General features: G+C 41.9%; 1 protein-coding gene and 1 long non-coding RNA gene across 2 annotated transcripts; both read left to right on the plus strand.

The window, feature by feature from the left end:
- The first annotated feature begins 259 nt into the window (after positions 1 to 259).
- Positions 260 to 9,883, plus strand: LOC307019513 (fibronectin type III domain-containing protein 7-like). The gene is made up of 14 exons (XM_079650494.1): positions 260 to 394; positions 562 to 574; positions 723 to 983; positions 2,469 to 2,729; positions 3,747 to 4,010; positions 5,087 to 5,359; positions 5,694 to 5,948; positions 6,021 to 6,278; positions 6,598 to 6,852; positions 7,175 to 7,429; positions 8,087 to 8,347; positions 8,638 to 8,667; positions 8,790 to 8,826; positions 9,292 to 9,883. Exons 1-13 carry the CDS (start codon positions 350 to 352, stop codon positions 8,819 to 8,821), a joined length of 2,463 nt encoding a protein of 820 aa, XP_079506620.1. The 5' UTR covers positions 260 to 349; the 3' UTR covers positions 8,822 to 8,826; positions 9,292 to 9,883.
- A 3,312-nt stretch (positions 9,884 to 13,195) lies between these two features.
- LOC307018720 lies at positions 13,196 to 19,300 on the plus strand. Its single transcript, XR_013802482.1, has 4 exons — positions 13,196 to 13,319; positions 13,989 to 14,054; positions 19,018 to 19,075; positions 19,162 to 19,300. It is a non-coding gene; the product is annotated as an uncharacterized lncRNA (long non-coding RNA).
- Positions 19,301 to 20,379: the final 1,079 nt, after the last annotated feature.

Below are 20,379 nucleotides of genomic sequence, written 5' to 3' on the forward strand. Positions count from 1 at the left end.
GAAAACGCATTATACTAATAATAATAATAATAATACTCATAATAATAGCGTTAGAAACGGAAATGGAGTCGAAAGATAATCTTTCTCTCGCCATTGACTTCAATACATACTTTTTCTGAAATAATTAAGGTCCCCTGGAGGTCCACCGGAAGGGGAGGGACTTCACCTCTCTATTACGCTACTTCACTGTGACCGGTCAATTGCTTCAGTGGGAGGGACCAAATGCAGCTATTTATACCAGCACAGACACAGTATGTTTAGAAGAAGGTGAAACCTTGAAGAGAGAAGCATTTCTATCCAACAGAAGCTGCATAGTGTGAGGAGCGAAGTCATTTTACTTCAAGAAAATATGAAGTGGCCAGCGATTTTTGTCTTGCTGAGCATATGCTTACAGGTAAAGTAACGGACTAAAATGTGTTAATAGTCATTTTGCTTATTTCATTTCAGGCTCAGAAATCCTGTTTTTAAAAAGGAGTGATACAATGTTACAGTCAAGTAGTAGGAACTTGAATGTCATATAAAACCATAACCGTTTTAATATTTTATTATCTACATTTGCAGGCTGCAGCACGAGGTATGTATTTTATATTTTACCATAACTACACTGCAGATGGTAATATCATTTCCATATGAGAATGAAAGGACACAAAATATTGATGGTAGGCTATATGTATTTCTCAGGGTGTAAAAAAGTAGGCTACTATAAAGATGCTCTCTCTCAGATATCGAAGTATCCGTGTTCTCTGCAACATCGAAGAGCGTGATTCTCAGATGGACCAGGGTCTACGGAGCCAGCTCATACAAGGTCATCGCCGCCCCCCAGAACTCCCCAGGCAACCCCGTTGGTTATGCCGTGTTTGGTCCACACACAATGATGGGCACCATCAACTCTCTGTCCCCAAACATCATGTATACATTCACAGTTGCAGCTCTGGATAATGCTCAAGAGATACTAAACATTGGAACTATCGATTCTTCCTCAGGTGAGGTAACCTTGTGATGTTAAAGCACTTAATTGAGTGTTTTATTATTGTTTAGTTTCATCACACACACACACAAACGTTCTGGTGCATTTGTTTTAGTTAAGCTAGTACAGTAGGCCTACCGTTTTATTCTGTGATATTCGGGCAAACTAATTATATATCTCTCTCTCTCTCTCTCTCTCTCGTGTGTATATACAAAAGTATTGGGACACTCCTTAATCATTGAATACAGGTGTTTCATTCAGTCCCATTGCCACAGGTGTATCAAATCAAGCACCTGGCCCTGCAGTCTGCCTTTACAAACATTTGTGAAAGAATGGGTCGTTCTAAAGCACTTTGAGCACCAGGAAAAGCGCTTTATAAAAGTAATTTATTATTAAAGAGCTCACTGAATTTGAACGTGGTACTGTAATATGCCACCGTTGCAACAAGTCAGTTCGTGAAATGTCTTCTTTCGTAGATATTCCACGATCAACTGTAAGTGTTATTATTGCAAAGTCTAAGCGTTTAGGAACCACAGCAACTCACGTAAAGATCACGTAAAGTTACAGATCGGGGGCGCAGAGTGCTTAAAAGTCGCCAAAGCTCTACTGACTCGATAACTGCGGAGTGCTGCCACTGAAGTGCTGCCAGAGCAGTGGAAACGTGTTCTGTGGAGTGACGAAACACGCTTCTCTATCAGGCAGTCTGATGGACGAGTCTGGGCTTGGCGAATGCCAGGAAAACGTTACCTGCCGGACTGCATTGTGCCAACTGTAAAGTTTGAGGGATAATGCTGTGGGGTTGTTTGTCTGGTGATTCTTAATGCTTCATCTTACCAAGTTATTTTGGACAATTCTATGCTTCCAACTTTGTGGAAACAGTTTGGGGAAGGCCCTTTTCTGTTCCAGCATGACTGTGCCCATGTGCACAAAGCATGGTCCATAAAAGCCTGGTTGGATGAGTTTGGTGTGGAAGAATATGACTGGCCTGCACAGAGCCCTGACTTGAACACCTTTGGGCTGAACTAGAATGGAGATTCTCCAAAATCTTGTAAAGCCTTTCCAGGAATTAATAGCTGCAAAGGGGGGGACCAACTTCATATTAATGCCCAAGAATTTGGAATGGGATGTCATAAAAGCTCCTTTAGGTGGCCCAATACTTTTGTCTATATAGTGTATGCACATTACAGTCAATGTTTTTTTTTAAACATTTGTTATCTGAATAACTAATGTAACGTGTACATTTTAAAACACTTAAATGGTAGTTTGATGATGAACAGAGGAGCACAGAAGAGTCACTGTTAGTTCCTCATGGTTTAAATAAGCCTTTCTTTAAGCAAATAGTTTTATTTTATTACATTCAGCATTCAAATTGACGTACTGTTGCAGACACAAAATAAATAGTTTGCCCTGAAATCTGTGGGTAAAAAGATGGATTGCATTGCCAACTATCGCTGAGAAGGTGTAGTATCTCGTCAAACTGTATTTCTTGTGAATCTTTTAGCTCCTGAGGTGATGGATCCAATCCTGACGGTGAAGTCGAAGGACAGCAAGACTTTTATCGTGTCTTTCAGCTTGAAGACCGGGGTGACATCTTACATCATACGATTGCAGAATCCAAACCGCTTCATCAGAGAAAACATCGTGTCCTCCTCCCCCGCTGAGATTGAGTCTCTCGACCCGTACACAGAGTACTCACTCAGCATCATGTCTGTGAACAGTGGAGGCCAGAGCCAGCCATCTTCACCTGTGACTGCAAAGACAGGTACTGTTGTAGTGTTTGTGTCCATAATTCAAGATTGAGAAACAAAACTTCAGAAATGTATTCAGTGGGTAAACAATTAAACCCCAAGGGCTGGATTATAGCAATGAGTCACATATTCAGTAAGAAACAATATGTCCTGTTCTTCTCAGTCTCCATACGCTGCAGGAGTCACTTGTTCTCCTTCATTGTCTCTTAGCAGAGTATACAGTCCTGTCAGGGAATGTATACACATTATCTTCAGTTTTTGTGCAAAAAGAATCCAGGGTTTTTCTTGCCGATCAATGCCTTAGGGTCTTTCCAGTAAAGACGGTAAGTATACCGGACCCTTCTCTGTTAAACACAATGGGAGGACCTGATCCTGAGAACATGGCTGGCACCTCTCTACTCCATCCACAGGGGACTATCTGATCCACATAAGTACAAAATAACATGCTACAGGCAGTCTCATCGTTTTTGTTCGCCGTTTGCCATTATTCACCTCTGATTTAATTTCCCTTCCTTGAATGTAGGTTTCTGTTTATGTAAGATTGAGAATAACTACACTATAGGTGGATATATTTATACATCCACCATTTTTCAAAATTATAACCGAAGCTTTCCACTTGCATGTTTGAAACTAAAAACAACTTTTTTTACATCTAAATTCAAACATGTGAGATTTGATTGCTCACTTATTCAGAAACAACATGAAAACTATGCTTTTCATTTTTTAGTAGGTGCATAAAAGTCTGTGCTGATACTTGGGTGCAGCCCATATTCTGACATCACTGCTTGGATCTGTGACTGCTGACAATAAAACAAAATTTAAAAAAATGGATTCACAAAAAAGTAAGGGCTTTACTAGGACTTAACTGCTGTAAAACATGACAAAATATATTTATTCCCTTAAGACTTGGCTTCAAAAGCATACATCTTAAATGACTAAGTAAGCAACAATCAAAGTCAAGAGAAACATATTCACTCAAAGTACAGTCGCCCTAATCGCTTCATTATGTTAAACTTTGTCCCCCTCCACAGTGTTGCCCCCTCCTCAGCTCTCTGCCTCCTCTCCCAGCAATGACAGCATCACTGTGTCCTGGGCTCCTGTTGCCAACGCTGTCCAGTACAGCCTGTCTCTGTACAAGTTTGGCTGGAACACCACCTTCATCAAGCACAACACTTCCAGCACCAATTGGATCGTCTCCGGCCTGGATATGGGCTCAGTCTACGTCATAAAGGGTTTCGCCTGGGACCCCGAGGGCCGTCAGGGAGAGGACAGTCAGTACATCAACCAGATGACAAGTAAGCGTGCACTGAGACTCTTTTCTGTGTGTGGGAAATACCCATGATTGCTCCTACAAGTATATAGAGTCCATGTGCCTTTTTTTTTTGATCATGTAAGAAATATTACACGTGTAGAGATGAGACACAATATTAACTAGGCTTGCAATTTCAAATGAACTTAACACAGTCACAGAGAACTTTTCATGTTATATATTTTTTTATAAGCATTACATGTTTTTTAGACGCTTTTATCCAAAGCGACTTACATACTCAATACTGTGGGCAATCCCCACAGGAGCAATTTGGGGAAAAGTATCCAGGGACACAATGACATTCTGACTGCAGAGGGGTTTGAACCTGTGACCCCCTTATCCGAACACCAACGCTCTATCCACTGCACCACACGCCTCCTCCACACAAAAGTTTTTGCTTTTCAGAAGCATTTAACCTCTTCACAGTCTTACACTTATTAGAAATATATAATGGTGGAACCTAAAACATGACCTTAAGACACAGAATATTGTGTAAAAATATATATCTTCAAATGATTATCATGGGATGTAGCCTATATAAGCTACAAAAAACATGACTGAAGTTGTTTGAAATAGTATTAAAACCCTTTGTTTCATAAAGGAAACTACTCCATACAAGAAAAGGTTCTACATTTGAACTTGGGCGACTCCTAGTAGTTCAAAAAGACACATAGGTAGCACTGGTCTTCTCTGGAGTGTCTTATTCGTCCACAGAGACTTATGCCATCATAAGAATACAAAAACTGTACAAATAGAACTAGTTATAAAGCCATGTTCAAATAACTCGATAAGTGTTGACATGTAAACAGTCATTTGATGCTGAAATAGTGGGTCTCTGGGTTGGTTTGAACTATATAAAATATTTTCAACCTCAGGCTGTGACATCTATATCTAAGAACGACAGCCATCTGATGAATACAGTATTATTAGTAATATTTTCTTCACAAAACATTACTGGTAAGAGTAATTTAGAAACTATTACTCTAATTATACTTCTCTACTCCTGTTAGTGTGTTTTTATGTGTGCTTTTATTTAATGTATCATTTGGGCATGTTTTATTGTTTTCACAGGACCTGCTATGCCATCTATTGCCAATGTCTCCATGGTGATGAATAACGGTTTGGCCGGTATCTCCGTGTCCTGGGAACGGGATGAGGGGGTCTTTGGGTCCCTCCAGTACCATGTGATGAGCGACCAGAACCTCACCTGTAACTCCACATCCAGCTCCTGCACCCTGGCTCCAGTGGGCTGCGGAGAGGTACACACAGTCCGGGTCAGCACCTCCAACGAGGCCGGGCCCAGCGACCAATCCGGCCCTGTGGTGTTCATCACCTGTGAGTATTAGAGACTACATTTAGTTCCGATCACACTTGTGAACACAGAAGAATTCTTAATGTTCTCATCAATTGAATAGATTAAATCTAATATACAATGAAATAAAACGGATACTTTGAACATACACTTCGCTACAAGAGTTATGATTACATTTAGTTGTTTAATGAGAAACATTATTGTGTTAATGCAAGAATTCTACGTAAAACATAATAATGTTTTTCTCATTAAACATTAGTGCTAGATATGGATACAAAAATGATGGCAGCACTAGTTTGCTCTGAAACCCTCTGTCATTAAAATATGACTAAACTCCCTGCTGTCCTGTCCGGTCAGCCCCCTGCCCCCCACAGTCTCTGGCTGTTGTGGAGTCGACAGAAGGAAGCTGCACGCTGACCTGGGACACGGTGACTCACGTCGACAGCTACACAGCCTTCATCAAGAGAGGAGACGGTGCAGAGGAGAGCTGCAACACCACCAGCAGGAGCTGCACCTACAACTGCACATGTGGCCACACATACCTGATGTCTGTGATGGCCTTCAACCAGGCTGGCAGCAGTCCTGAAGGACAGGTTCTCAACGACACCATCTGTAAGTAGCCACTGAGGGGACAGATTTGAATTCATGATTTTCTGTGTATCACACCACCTGTGTGTCTTTCAGTGCTCTGTTGTCCAGAGGGTGTATCCATCTCCGCGGTGAGCACTGACACGTTTGAGATCACGTGGACGGTCTCTCGGGGGGCAGAGCTGTACCAGACTCGAGCTGCAGACAGTTCAGAGGTCATCCTGTGTAACGACACGGCTCCGGTGTGCGCCCTCTCTGACCTCAGCTGCGACAGTTCCTACAGCGTGGTGGTGACACCCTGCAACGACATCAGCGGATGCAACCGGGCATGCAAAGCTCACACACAAATCACAGGTAGGAAACGTGTGCCCACCTGTATCCAGCAAATATCCAGTTACATTTTTAAGTTAAAGTTTTCCACTTTGTTTCATTTTCAGATTTCCCATTTAAACAGCAGTAAAACATCAGTGAAAAAAAGTTTTGAATGACTTCAAATGCTTGATATCTAATATTATGAACTAGACTGGTCATCAGAGAGCTACAGTATATTTTAAAACTACACATAGGCCTACAGCCAGTTCATTAATTTCACATCCATTCCTCATGTACTGTATGTGGAGTAGTCTCAGAGGTTTGATCATGCTCTTAATTCCTCTTTTCCTCCACCCGTCAGCTCCATGCATGCCGATGAATCTGACGTTGACTCAGAGAAACTCCTCCTGCTTCAGTGTCAGCTGGACTCCAAACAACAGGCTTGCTATTTACACCGTGACAGCGTCGGGAGATGACGGCACACGCACCTGCAACACAGACGGAAACAGCTGTGACATCACTGACCTTCCTTGTGGCTCTAACTTTGAAGTCAGCGTCATAGCAACCAGCCCCGCAGGCTTGGGTTTACCCAGCTACTCTGAATTGTTGGAAACAGGTGAGTGGTCAAAAGTTGTGATTGAACCATTTTATTATAAAGCACAGGCAGGACTTAAAAACAACAATATAATAGCGTGCTAGTGACATGTAGCGCCACCTACAGCCTCAAGAACACCTTCAGGGTTCCTCAGCATGGAATACGAACAGATATATTTGTAATAAAAACTGATTTCTTAGTTAATATCAAGCTGTCTTTTGCTCTTTTCTGCTGTAACAAATGTAAATGTCCCCTCTGTGGGAAGAATATAGGTATTCTGATTTTTATAAAGATAGTTTTTTGTTCCACTCCTTAACACTACATTTATCATCCTCTTCTACAGGACCGTGCTGCCCGGTGGATCAGGTGGTGGATCAGGTGACGCAGGCAATGAGCAATGTGTCATGGTCTCCTGCTAAAGGGGCGCATACATTCATCACTTCCCTAACATCAACACGTGGCCACGCCCGCTGCCACACCATGGACTCCCACTGCCTCATGGGATGCATCACCTGTGGGACCAACTACACCGTCACCATGGAGGCGATCAGCCACAGCGGGCGCCGGTCAAACTGCTCCTATGAGGGCTTCTCGTCCAGTAAGTGATTGGGTTTTCTTCCAATGAAAAGAAAATACTTTGCAACTGTAGTGTATCTACCAGAAAGCACTGACATGACACTTTTATTATAAAAAAGAAGCAATACATATCTATTACGATTGTTTATGGTATGTATCAATATAAAAGTAGGAATCTTAATCATTTTCAATAAAATTGGATTTGAAACACTTGTTATATTTATTTGTACAAAAGGGGTTCTCACATGTTTGTAGTTTTTAAGATTTAAAAAAAAATCTTGAGGACGAGTATCCAAAGTAAAAACATAACTAAATGTTTAAAACATGTAGCTGCTATAAAAAACTATAAATGTTTTGTAAATTACTGACAAATGTAAGCCTACTTCTATTAATCGAACCATTTAGCATTATCTTCGTGGCCCAATAGATGGCGCTCTGACACCCACACAACAGTAGAGTCCGTACCCTTTTTGTAAAACAACAAAATACACTTTAAATTCAAAGCCATTTCTTGACTGCTTTGCTCATGTGCGTCAGGATTAACATTTGACAGATCGGTGAAATATATGTTCCAAAAATTAAAACAATTTGTCATGCTCTCTTTGAATGGGCTGGTTATCTTTCAGACATTAAAGCCACTGCAGAAAGCTCCCTTCATGTCTCTCTTTCTCTCTCTCAGGTGCCTGCTGTCCATCAGGCGTCCGGCTCTATGGGATGGCCCACAGCTCTCTGCGGGTGCACTGGCGCGGTGCTGGCAGCAGCCACAGCTACGTCACAGAGCTGGTGGGCAGCACGAACAACTACACCTGCACCGCCTCCCCCGGGGAGAGCAGCTGTGATGTTCCCAACATCCAGTGTGGGGATGTCTACACTGTGGTGGTGACTCCGCTCACACCAGAGGGCAGCAAAGTCCTCTTCTGCACCCAGAGGATCTACTCAGGTAGGATTGTGACATCTCTCACAGTTGTTTATGATGATAAATAATATAGGAATTTAGTTTGGAGCTAATGTGTCCTTTTTGTTTGTTATATTAAAAGTTAACCCTCTGTTTATGCTCTTAACGGAAAAGTTTTAGCACTAGTGATTTTATGTCTTTCTGTATTTGGGAACACAACAGCAGTAAAGACGATTCAATCCCCACAGGACAACAAAGGTGGCACAGCTGAATCATTTTAAAAATGATTGACAACATTTTGACTGAATTTCAACTTTTTTTCCCTGCTCTCTCAGTCTCTTGCGCAGGCAGCAACCTTGGCACAGGTGAGTGTAATATGCAAAAATATATTTATAACTCTATTTTAAGTCTCACCCAAACATTTATTTGACTTGAGAAGTAAAATTATTATTTTTCTCTAATGTCATTTCAACCTGTTGTTCTGCAGTGATATACAGAGGAAAGAGAAGCGTGGACTAGATATGGTAAGTAAAAATACGACAATTATACAGAAACTGTAGTGGAAGCTGTACATAGCAGCAACTGCTATAGTGGTTGACTAAAGACGCAAGCATAAAGTTATGTGAAGCCAGTGAGCTTGCCTCTTTGAGACCAGCTTTTAATCATCTTTTAAACTTCACAATATAATTAACAATAAAGCAAGCTAAAAGATGAACTTTTATGAAAACACCAATATTAAAGCAACGCAGGCACGACATGAAACGAGAACAGAAACAAAACTCTGATACTTGTTACAGTAAGACATAATAATTAAGTATATTATACATGTTCAGGTATAATGATGATTCTCTCTGCTGGTCACAATAAAACATTATTTTGATCAAGATCTGAAAACTTTGATTTGACACTCTGCTGTTATAAGATGTAACAATTTACTTAATGGATATACATTTCTTCAAACTGAATGTGACTGAATCTCTTCTCCACAGACGCAACACCGCCATCTTCCTTTTCCTGCTCTTCCTCCATCAGTCCCGCACCACTGCAATAAAGCCAACTCATGGATGAATAGAAGGACTTGCCTGCACTGGACAACATGCCTGTGTGTTGTCCAGTGGTGATGGTGAAATCATTTTAATAATACATTTGTATGTGTTTTTATGTCTGTATCACTGATAAAACAATACCCCTCTATTCCCTAAACGATCTTGATCAAGCACTCGAAGAGACGAGTGCATATGTTTGCTGCTCATGAGGCAACATGTACAATGTGGACATGAAACATGTTAAAAGTACCTCTTGAACAAATCACCATATTGACAAAAAGATCAATTGGCAAAAGAGTAACACTGCCCAAGCAGACCTTGAAGAATATTTTTGCCCCTTCATTTTCTGAATAATTGATTGGATGGTTGGCCAAAAAGTAAATAATTGTAGGTCTGCCCCCAAGTAGGAAGCCTCCTGGTGATCTGTGTCACCTCATCATGTGTTCTCAGGATGAATTCAACTGTTTGTGATATGTGTCTCTGTTGTTGTGAGAACCTGATTCTTAGATCAGTAAATAAATTATTCCGAGCATCATTTTTGTGATGTGTGGTTTATTTTGCCCATAGATTTGTGCTTCAAAATCTTGTTTTATGCCGTTTGTTGCCAAATTGTGGCGGACCATAACTAAGTGTACCTACTCCAATACTTTGACTCCACTATAATCCAAAGGCTAATGCTTTTGACTTCCCTCAGTTTGTTTGATAACTTTTGAATATACATTTTTAACTAAAAGGTATTTATATTTAATGTCAGCTTCAGATCTATCCATCAGATTCAATTATAATACAATATATTATACCGAAACGGGCCTTTTATATAATGAGGTCTTTTACTTATCTTTTTCAGTAGTGTTCACATTTACTTTCTATCTTTCTTACCTAAAAGAATAGTGACCAAAATTGTTACCCGGCCACACTTTGGATATTTTCTTTTCCTGCTCCAAAGAAAGTTGTCCGGCAGGAAGTGCTTTTGGCAAGTTTTCATAACTGGTGAAAATGCTCAGACACCTTGGTGAAAATGTATCGTAGTTGTGAAACTGAAACTAAGGTAAATCAGGCACATTTGCTTCAGTGTGTTGTTCTGACCCCCTGGGCAATTTACTAACAACATTAGTCCTTATTTAATTTAATATGTATTCCTTTTATCTATTCAATCTGATATCTGATGTCAGATATCCTGTCCTTGATAAAACATCTGCTCAGTATCCCAGAGTCAAAAAGGTTTTCAGGTTATTTAAAATTAAAATATTGATATCAAATTGGAAACAATGAATCTATATACAAGTTGACTGATTTAACTAATTGCTTGAGCTCTAGTTGACAGTTTGTAATACTGTTTACATGTCCCCTTAAGTCTGGAAGAGGTGTGAAAATGTGTTTATAATAACTGAACATATAAAATGTGTTTGACAATAGCGGTATGGAGCTTTGGCAATGCAGTTACAACTTATGTGTCCATTGATTGTTTTTAAACTTGTTTATTCAAACTCATACCTTTTTAGGAGTATTTGTATGGAGGAGTATTAGGGCCAGAAAAACTAGAGTAGAACGTTTTTTAATTTTAACAATAAAGTTTAAATGTCTGTATTCTCGATATTTTTACTTTAACATTTCCACTAAAAGTGCAAAATATATTTAAAGCTGCAGCAGATTTGTTAACCATGTCTGTATTTAAGTTAATTCTGTTTGGAAACAATGTTGGGCTCTGCAAAACGCAATTCTTTAGAAAACTAAATAGTTCCCCCCCAGTTTGAATAAGGTGCCTCGGATGTTATTGTGACTGGACCCTAAACATCTTCTTTATCATTTCCCCCCTCTATGTATCAAACTAAAACTCTTCTTAGGGACTCGCTACCTCATGTTATTTGTCTTTACTCCAAATATTTCTTCTTTTTTACATTCCTGGCAGAAATAGGTTTTCTACAATGAAAGTTCATCAACAGAATAGAGCAGGGGTCGGCAACCTTTCTGATATGAAGTGCCATTTAAAAAAAAAAATGTTTTCAGCGTGCCAACGATCGAGAATTACCAAGGGGGGGGGGGGGGGCGTTGAGGAGCTTGACGCTCGTCAACTATCACCCGGAGGGCGGGGGAGCCTCGCTGCGTTGAAGCAGTGTGTGGACCTGTCAGCGCAACTTACATGATGCCGAATTTAACAAACACATTTAAATAATTGGTTTAAACGGCATAATAATAAGGACGATCGTCCGTTCTGTGATTCTCCAGAGCACACATGTTATGATATTAGGGTCATGCAGAGAGATCGCTGTCCGTTTAAGAGAGAGAGAGAGAGGGGTGTGGCTTGTGCATGTGTGTTTGTGGATGGTAAAGCGATAATGAGGGGACGTGTGTATGTTTCTGGAAGTGAAACGAGGAAGCAGAAAAACAGAGGTCCGTCTGTGATGTATTTTGTGAAACAGAAGAACAGCTAAATAAATGCAACGGCCTCCCAAGAAGTGCTCGCCTCTCTCCAGTCATTTAAGCTAAAGTGGGTTATTGAACCTGAAGCTTGTTGCTTCTGCCCTCCTCGACAACGGTCTGGGAGCCGACAGGAAAGTTCAACACACAGATGGCCAGTCCGCCCATTTGTAGCATATTATTTCGATGAGAGATCAGCAGATCGCCACTGGGCTTTCAACTAAATACACAGCCACGCAAAAACTGCGGCATTTTCTACAGCTCCTTATGGGTACTGCAATTAATGAAGTGCTTTCCTCCGTGGTGAAACGATCAGCACTGCCCCACGGAGGAAAGCGGCAGAAAGTCACCTGGAGATAAAGAGAGCGGGGCTGCGTTGCGTGCATGGCTTCCTTCTGCAGGTAACGGGGAGACGCACTCTGGCGGCGGTCTCGTGCAGGATCCGAAAATACAATTTAAATATTTTGCACACTTATTCCACTTATTCCTAGTGTGCCACTGGTTACGGTGCCGTGCCAGGGGTTGCCGACCCCTGGTATAGAGTATTGGAAATGCTTTGAGGCCTTAAGGTAGAGGAAGTCCAATTCCTTTTTCACACCCATGCAGAGTAGAGTATCCAGGGTATGGCTGGGGTAGGCTTCAGCCATACCAAGAAATATCTTAGCCCCACCATGAAAGATTATGTTAAAGTAAGCAAAAAAAAAGTCCGCCGAGTAAATTGCACAAATAGCAGCGAGATTGATTTCAGTAGCCACTTGTCTGGAAATGCCGAAGACTAGAGACGGTTTTGAAAACTTTTTTTTTTTTAAAACAACATATTTGCATGACATGGGTCTCTCAGCCATATAATGCAAATATGTTGTGGTATCTTTACTACATCCTTGAATATAGAGTATCGTGCCCTACAATACAAATGTTTTTCCTTCTCTTTTAGAATTTTAGAATCATAAATCTATCGAGTAGAATAGTTCATAAATCTAATCGATAGATTCATGATTCAAAGATGATAAAAGTAGGGTAGACATGTGGATATTATCTGGCTGAACAAAACGTGCATTTATCTAACAGGTTCGTTTTCCACAGACCTTATTTAGAACTATTTTCCAAAATCCTATGGAGAAATCCAATTGCTTTTTTGTCGAGGGAACCTTATTATATATCCATGGAGGGAACCGGTGGGAACGGTGGGAACCTTATACATCCATGGAGGGAACCCATTTGCAGCTTACTTCCGGGTTTTAGGACGTGTCACTTCACCACTCGAAGTCCCGCCCTTCTACTAGTCAACTAGAAAGACTACAAATCCCGTAAGTGATGTCATTAACGTTGCAAATTACACTCGTGTTACTCACCGAAACCTTGTAAAGCGTAGTACCCCTCAATGCAGTGCGCAATTCCCTCAATGAGCTGAATGTGGGCGGGAGCTCAACGTGGGCGGAGCTTCACAGATGACGGGTTACATCCTGTTTCTGGGGTCGCAGTTCTGTTTTGTTTATCATAGCGTCAGAGTACGATGGAGGCAGAGCCCGAGAGAGAAAGGGCTCTGGATGGAGGTAAATATCCCTGAATAAATTAACTATTTGTTTTTCCTGCGGTGTAAAATGTGTTGATTTTAAGTCTCACTTATTTGCTGTCAAATGTGCGCTGTCGCTACTAGGACGTGCATGTCCTAGTGATGCAGTCAGTAAAACTACATTTGTGTTGCTTCAAAATAGTAGGATTGCTGTATAAGCAAAGTCCTGAAAACTTTATACTATTTTTGCACTACTTGAGAAATACTAATAACTATACTATGTATAACCTATATTTCAATTCTATTTTTACAAAATAAATGTATATGCAGCTTATTTTATTCCTCCCTATTGCCTAACCTGGCTTTACTGACTGTGTGTTTGTATTCTGCCAGATCCTGAATAGCTGTCTTACAGTTAGGTATTGAAGCTGTTCTAAAATATTTAAATATATGTATAAAACATACTATATTATACCAAACAATTATAAGATATTACATTATGAAACTACATCTGTTACAGAGTGTACAGTAGCTGGCGTGTTTGCTGCCAACAGCCATGTTATAGCTGCCTGGTTTCCACCATCTTCGCTGAATCCGATGCAACACCTGCCTGTATTTTTATCACGATTATCCATGTTGCTGCTCCATATTCTTGTACCAACTCATTACTGTAGTCACATCAACACAACTGTTTTTTTTGCTTTTCCAGGAAAATGCAGCAAATCTCCAACGGCTTATCCTTCCAGTGTGGGAACCTGGACACTGGACATTCTGTGTAAGTACATGTAGTTCAGTCTTTGCTATTGTTTGTTTACTGTACATCACAATGAAGTTTGCCATGCTGAAAATAGTGTTTCTATCTTTAAATTCAACGCTTAATTTAGTTGTATAATACAGATCCTACAACTTTATAATATAACGTTTGTATGTCAAAGTATACCTGTTGATATTGGAACATGTGATATTAACAGATACTGAGGACACAAGCTAGGGAGATTTTCTTTCTAGATCCTCTCCGTGGTACTGGCTGGAGAGATGATGGTCGCACCAAACCATTCAGGTTTTTTGGCGCGCAGTTACATCACATCCGGACAGTGGTAGTTCTGTTTTAGGCCACTTGTCTATCTTTTTTTTTTATCTATGGCTCTGTTTTATTTGAACTAACATGGGATACATTGGTTCTGTTCAATGCCTTTTATTTAATACAATGCCACTTGACAGCGGGGCTGTTCTGTTTTACCCCTTAATGATAGTTTTTCCCGGGTCGCCGAGGATGCTGGCATTGTTTGTTCGCCGCTCCTCCGCCCCAAATATTGTTCTTTAGTCCAGATCAGAACCTCTCCTGTCTGGCTCTCTACTTTTGAAACGTCAGTCATCAGCAAAAATAGCAGCATCTCTATATCGAATCAACACAGATCTTTGTGTTGTCATCTCCTACCTGCTGGCTCTTTCCTGCTCATCGGTCCCTAGCCCGCTAGCTAGCTAGAATTATCGGACCTAGCAGGCTGCTACCTAGATGCTCCTCGGCTCCCTGAAGTCTGCTGAGCTAACAATTCTGTCTCCACCCCAACTCCACCCTAACTCCACCCTAACTCCAGCCTAACTCCACCCTAACTCCGCGGCTCGTGTGGGTCTTCCCATCCCGCTGCGATCAGCCGGCTTCCCCGCTGACATTGTCTGTCCCTGCCGCCTACAGCCGGTGCCTATCAAGCTAGCTAACAAGCTAGTAGGCTGGTCACCCTGCTCCCACTCCTGTCCTGTCACACGCCCACACTACGCCATCACAACAAAAAACACGTGAATCTGACCAATCTCCTTCCACTCCCCCGGTCCACACAACCCCCCCCAATGCAACGTCACCTCAGAGCAGCCCTGCTCAACACACGCTCCATCCAAAATAAAAGCCACATTCTGAATGGATTCATTAAAGACAATAACCTGGACTTTCTGTATCTGAGCGAAACATGGCAAAAGCCCCTGGACTATTTTTCTTTAAATCAAATCACCCCAGCAGGATTCACATACATTGACAAACCTCGCCCACAAGGGCGGGGTGATGGTAAAGCTGCTATTATCAGAAAGGAAATAAAAGCTACCATAATCCCCATCCCTGATGCTTCTTCATTTCAATACACCTGATCTTTAAACTCTCTGGTCCCACTCCCCTGGTCACAGCCATCATCTACCGTCCCCCGAAGCCAAACCCCTCCTTTCTCTCCGACCTCTCTGACATTCTCACTCAGCTTTCTGACATATCTCCATCTGTTCTCCTCTTAGGTGATTTTAACATTCATGTTGACGACCCGACCTGCAAATATGCCTCTGAATTTAAGGAAACCCTTCACTGCTGCAACTTCTCTCAACACATCAACTTCCCAACACACAGCCGTGGTCACATCCTGGACTTGGTCTGCTCCACTGATCTCACCATCCATCATCTGTCCAGCCTCAATCTCCATGTCTCTGATCACCTGGCCATCATCATGGACATCAACATCCCCATCCCCGCCCAAAAGCAAAAATGCACAATAACCTACAGAAACCTAAAATCCATCTCACCTTCAGCAATCACTGCCTCCATTGCCAGCAAAATGTCTGTCTCCCCCCCCCCCCACTTTCTGAAAACCCATCTGAACTTGTGGACTATTATAACAGCACCCTCTCCTTCTGTCTCAATGAACTGGCCCTGACAAAAACTAAAAATGTCTCTTTCATACACTCCGCCCCCTGGTATACCCCCGAACTCCGCCAAATGAAATCAAGGAAACGTCAACTTGAACGCCAACACAAGAAAACCACACTAACAGTCCATCTTCAAATCTACAAAGACTATCGCCAGCAGTACAGTAATGCACTCAAAGCAGCCCGGTCTAATTACTACTCACAACTCATTCCGTCTGGCTCCAGCAACCCCAAGCGTCTCTTCTGCACCATCAGCAAACTTCTCAAACCCTGTGACAACGCCACCTCGTCCTTCACCACCGAACAGTGCAACTCCTTCCTTTCGTTTTTCCAAAGCAAAATCAGCAACATTTACAGCAATCTGACACCCTCATCAGCACCCCCCACCTCCCCTCCTGGCTCCCCCCCTTCACCTCACAGCCCCTGTCCCACTTCTCCCCTGTGACCCCCATGCAACTGTCCCACTTCATGACTGGAATTAACTCCACCTGCACACCTGACCCAATACCCTCCAAAATGTGTTAAAGAGAGCCTCCCTGCCATCTCCCAGCTCATCGCCACCTTCATTAACTCCTCCCTCAGATCTGGATCAGTTCCCCACTCTCTCAAACTGGCTGCTGTCACACCCATTCTCAAAAGAGCTGGACTCACACCTGACATCATGTCCAACTTCCGGCCCATCTCAAATCTCCCCTTTCTGTCAAAAATACTTGAACGTGTCATTGCCTCACAACTAAAATCCCACCTCAGCTCCAATGACCTCTTTGAGCCATTTCAATCCGGTTTCCGATCAAAACACAGCACAGAAACAGCTCTTCTGAAAATCACAAACGACCTCCTGCTCTCCTCTGACTCCGGCAACCTGAACATCCTCATCCTCCTCGACCTCACCGCAGCATTCGACACCATCAACCACGCCATCCTGCTCTCCCTCCTCGAATCATCACTCAACATCACCGACACTGCACTCTCCTGGCTGAAATCCTACCTCACCGACAGACATCAGTTTATCAACATCAACAACTGCAGCTCCTCCACTGCTCCTCTGTCCCAAGGTGTCCCCAAGGGTTCGGTGCTTGGCCCCCTCCTCTTCATCCTTTACATGCTCCCCCTTGGCAAAATAATTTGTCGCCACAACCTTCAATTTCACTGCTACGCCGATGACATCCAACTTTATATCTCAACAAAAACCATCACCCCCACAACACACTCCACTCTCACCAACTGTCTCTCAGAAATAAAAGCATGGATGCAAACAAACTATCTCCAACTGAACAGTGCCAAATCAGACATCATCATCATCGGCCCCCCATCCCGTATCAAAGACATCCAGAATTTCAACTTCACCATTGACAGCCACACTCTATCTCCCCCCCCTCACATCCGCAACCTCGGAGTCATTTTCGACAGTCAGCTCAAATTCAACCACCACATAAATCACATCACCAGGACCGCCTTTTTCCACCTCAAAAACATTGCCCGTCTCCGCCCATCACTGTCCTCCTCTGCTGCTGAAACCCTGATTCATGCATTCATCACTTCACGACTCGACTACTGCAATAGCATCCTCTATGGCAGTGGTTCCCAATCTTTTTTGAGTACTGTACCCCCAAAGCATTTCAAGCCAATCTAAAGTACCCCCTACTACGCAATCAATCGTGGTGATCCCCAGGATATATTAACAGTCTATATATTGTGGCAGACCGGGTGTGTGTGTGTGTGTGTGTGTGTGTGTGTGTGTGTGTGTGTGTGTGTGTGTGTGTGTGTGTGTGTGTGTGTGTGTGTGTGTGTGTGTGTGTGTGTGTGTGTGTGTGTGTGTGTGTGTGTGTGTGTGTGTGTGTGTGTGTGTGTGTGTGTGTGTGTGTGTGTGTGTGTGTGTGTGTGTGTGTGTGTGTGTCATACTTGCCAACCCTCCCGATTTTCGCGGGAGACACCCGCATTTCTCCCGATTTCTGACAAAATCAGATTTACTCACGACTGTTTCCACTCAGACTTTAATACAGGTACACTATTGTTTGGTTTCCATGGTAGCGCGTCTCTTTAGCAGCACGCGCAACTCAAAGTCTGAGAGGGTGAGGAAGATGAAAACTGAACAAGAATCGACAACTCGACCCTCTGATCACTCCTTTCCTGTAAAATACAGGTCCAGCCCACACATATGCTCCATGGTGCCACAGGCCTTGCCCTTACAACTACAATAAGCATGCAAATGTTAATCTACAGCTCCGGCGATCCACTAGCACCGGAGTCTACAACTGCAGACGCAGCCATCCCCTACTGTAGCGTCACCTTGGATACGAGTCTAAACAGACACACAGGCCAGGGCGCTGAAAGGGCGCCCTTTGAGCATCAGATCTGACGACGCTGATTGGCTGAAATTATGTTTCGGCGGCATAGTTTACAGATAGCAACAGTCAGCTTGTTGGTTGCAGCTGCTCTGGCTGAGGGCTCTTTTCTACCGCCCGGACGAGAGAGGGTAATGATACACGCTGCGGCCAGGCAGGAAACATGTGACTTATCGGTAACTTTAGACATTGTAAAACAATTTTAAACAAGATTTTATTGTAGATTATACATTTTACTGATACCAACTATATAATATTTACCTTGTTCTTTAAAAATAAAAATAAAAATAAAAACAAAATATTTTTTGGAAATATATTTTTTTATGAATTTTTAATTTTTAATGACAATCAAACATGTGGGAAGAGGGGGGGGCGGCGCCCCTAGCGCCCCTATGGACCGGCCGCCACTGAGCATAGTAGATTAATTCATAATAAATTGCTGTTCTTTTTTACTGGTTAAAGTATTGTTTTTAAATGTGTCTGATATTCATAATAAATGTCAAACTCTTGGGAGAAAATCCTTGTCTTAAGCCTTTTTGTTGACTGCCAATTGTATCGCGTTTCTTTAAATTGAATCTGTGGAGTTTTTGCTGTTTGATCAATTTGAGTTAGAGGGCAAATGATTGATTGATCAGTAGAACAGCTAAACTTTAGGCCGTGTGTGCGGCCGCGGTTACAAATGTTTTTAATGTTTGTCTTTCATTCACCAAGGTCTGAACAAGAGAGGTTGCAAGTCTGCAAGAGGCGACGGGAGGAAAAGGCAATGCAGGTAGAAGTTGTTGAATCACAAATGATAAAGTCTTGAACCAGTGTGAGTGTTAAACATTAAACCTCTCTTTGTCAAATATATTTCAGGATGAAGAGGTTGTGAGGTTCTACAAAAGAAGCAGGCCATAACTTGAAGGCCGCTGGTAATTGAGATGGGGTCATGAGTGACCGCTGCTGGGGGGGAACTGTTAAAATCAGCTGTATTAGGTTCACTAATGCCTCAAAATGTATTAGTTGTCACGATCTATCTGTGTTTTATTTTGTCCTGTCTTGTCTGTTGCTTCCTGTCTCTGTGTTCAATAAAATTGAAAGTCCTGAATTCTAAGTGTTTCTGTATAAGTATTATCAGCTAAATGTACTCGAAGTATCAAAAGTAGAAGTACACATGCGGAATGGCTGTTCACAGTATTATATTACCATTTATATTATCCTGTCAATTCTATCAATTTGTCAATACGATGGCACTTTTTTAATACATTTTTTAAAATACTGGTAGGAAATACAGTACTATAAGATTTCATTTATATCACAAGTTTTTTATCAGTAAAAAGCGAGTAAATATACAATATTGCCTCTGAAATAGAGTGATTATTGAAATGAAAAAGGTGTACGTTAAAAAACAAATGAAGGCCCTTTCTTGAAGTCATAACTGAAATAATTGATGCAATTAACATACAAATAGACATTAAAATATGCTTTGAAGGCTGTCAATGTGTTGAATTTGAGTTTTACATTTTTAAATGCCGTTGCCATGGCGACATCACTCGCCATCATCAAAGACCTCAAGGTATCATTATATTACCGGTATCATTATATATATATATACATATATTAATAATACAATATATAATATGTTAATAAGGTTGAGAAGGAGGGGCTCCCACCCACATATATAATATGTTACTTTTGTAAGTACACAACACGCCTACACAACATGGGAGTCGGGACGTCACGTACCTCAAAGGTTGAGAAGGAGGGGCGTTGAGGCTCCGCCCACGTTGAGGTATTCCGCACTGCATTGAGTGGCTTCTCTGTAAAGCCGGTCCCGCATGCTGGCTCTTACGGAACCGACTAACTCCCCTTTTTCGTATGTACAGCTCTCAACATGCCCAGACTTGTAGTGATTTTCGCCCTATGAAAGAAAGAGGTGAAATGTGCTAACGTGACGGGAATCTTGGTGTTGGTGACGTGTGCGAGACCAGAGATATAGTTCATTGAGCATTTCACACAAATAAATGTGTCACAGTTTTACGACACATTTTAATTTTTTGACTTGCAAAATTATCTTTTAAATTGACAAGCATC

Source organism: Notothenia rossii (assembly GCF_949606895.1).
Source record: "Notothenia rossii genome assembly, chromosome: 1".
NCBI lineage: Eukaryota > Metazoa > Chordata > Actinopteri > Perciformes > Nototheniidae > Notothenia > Notothenia rossii.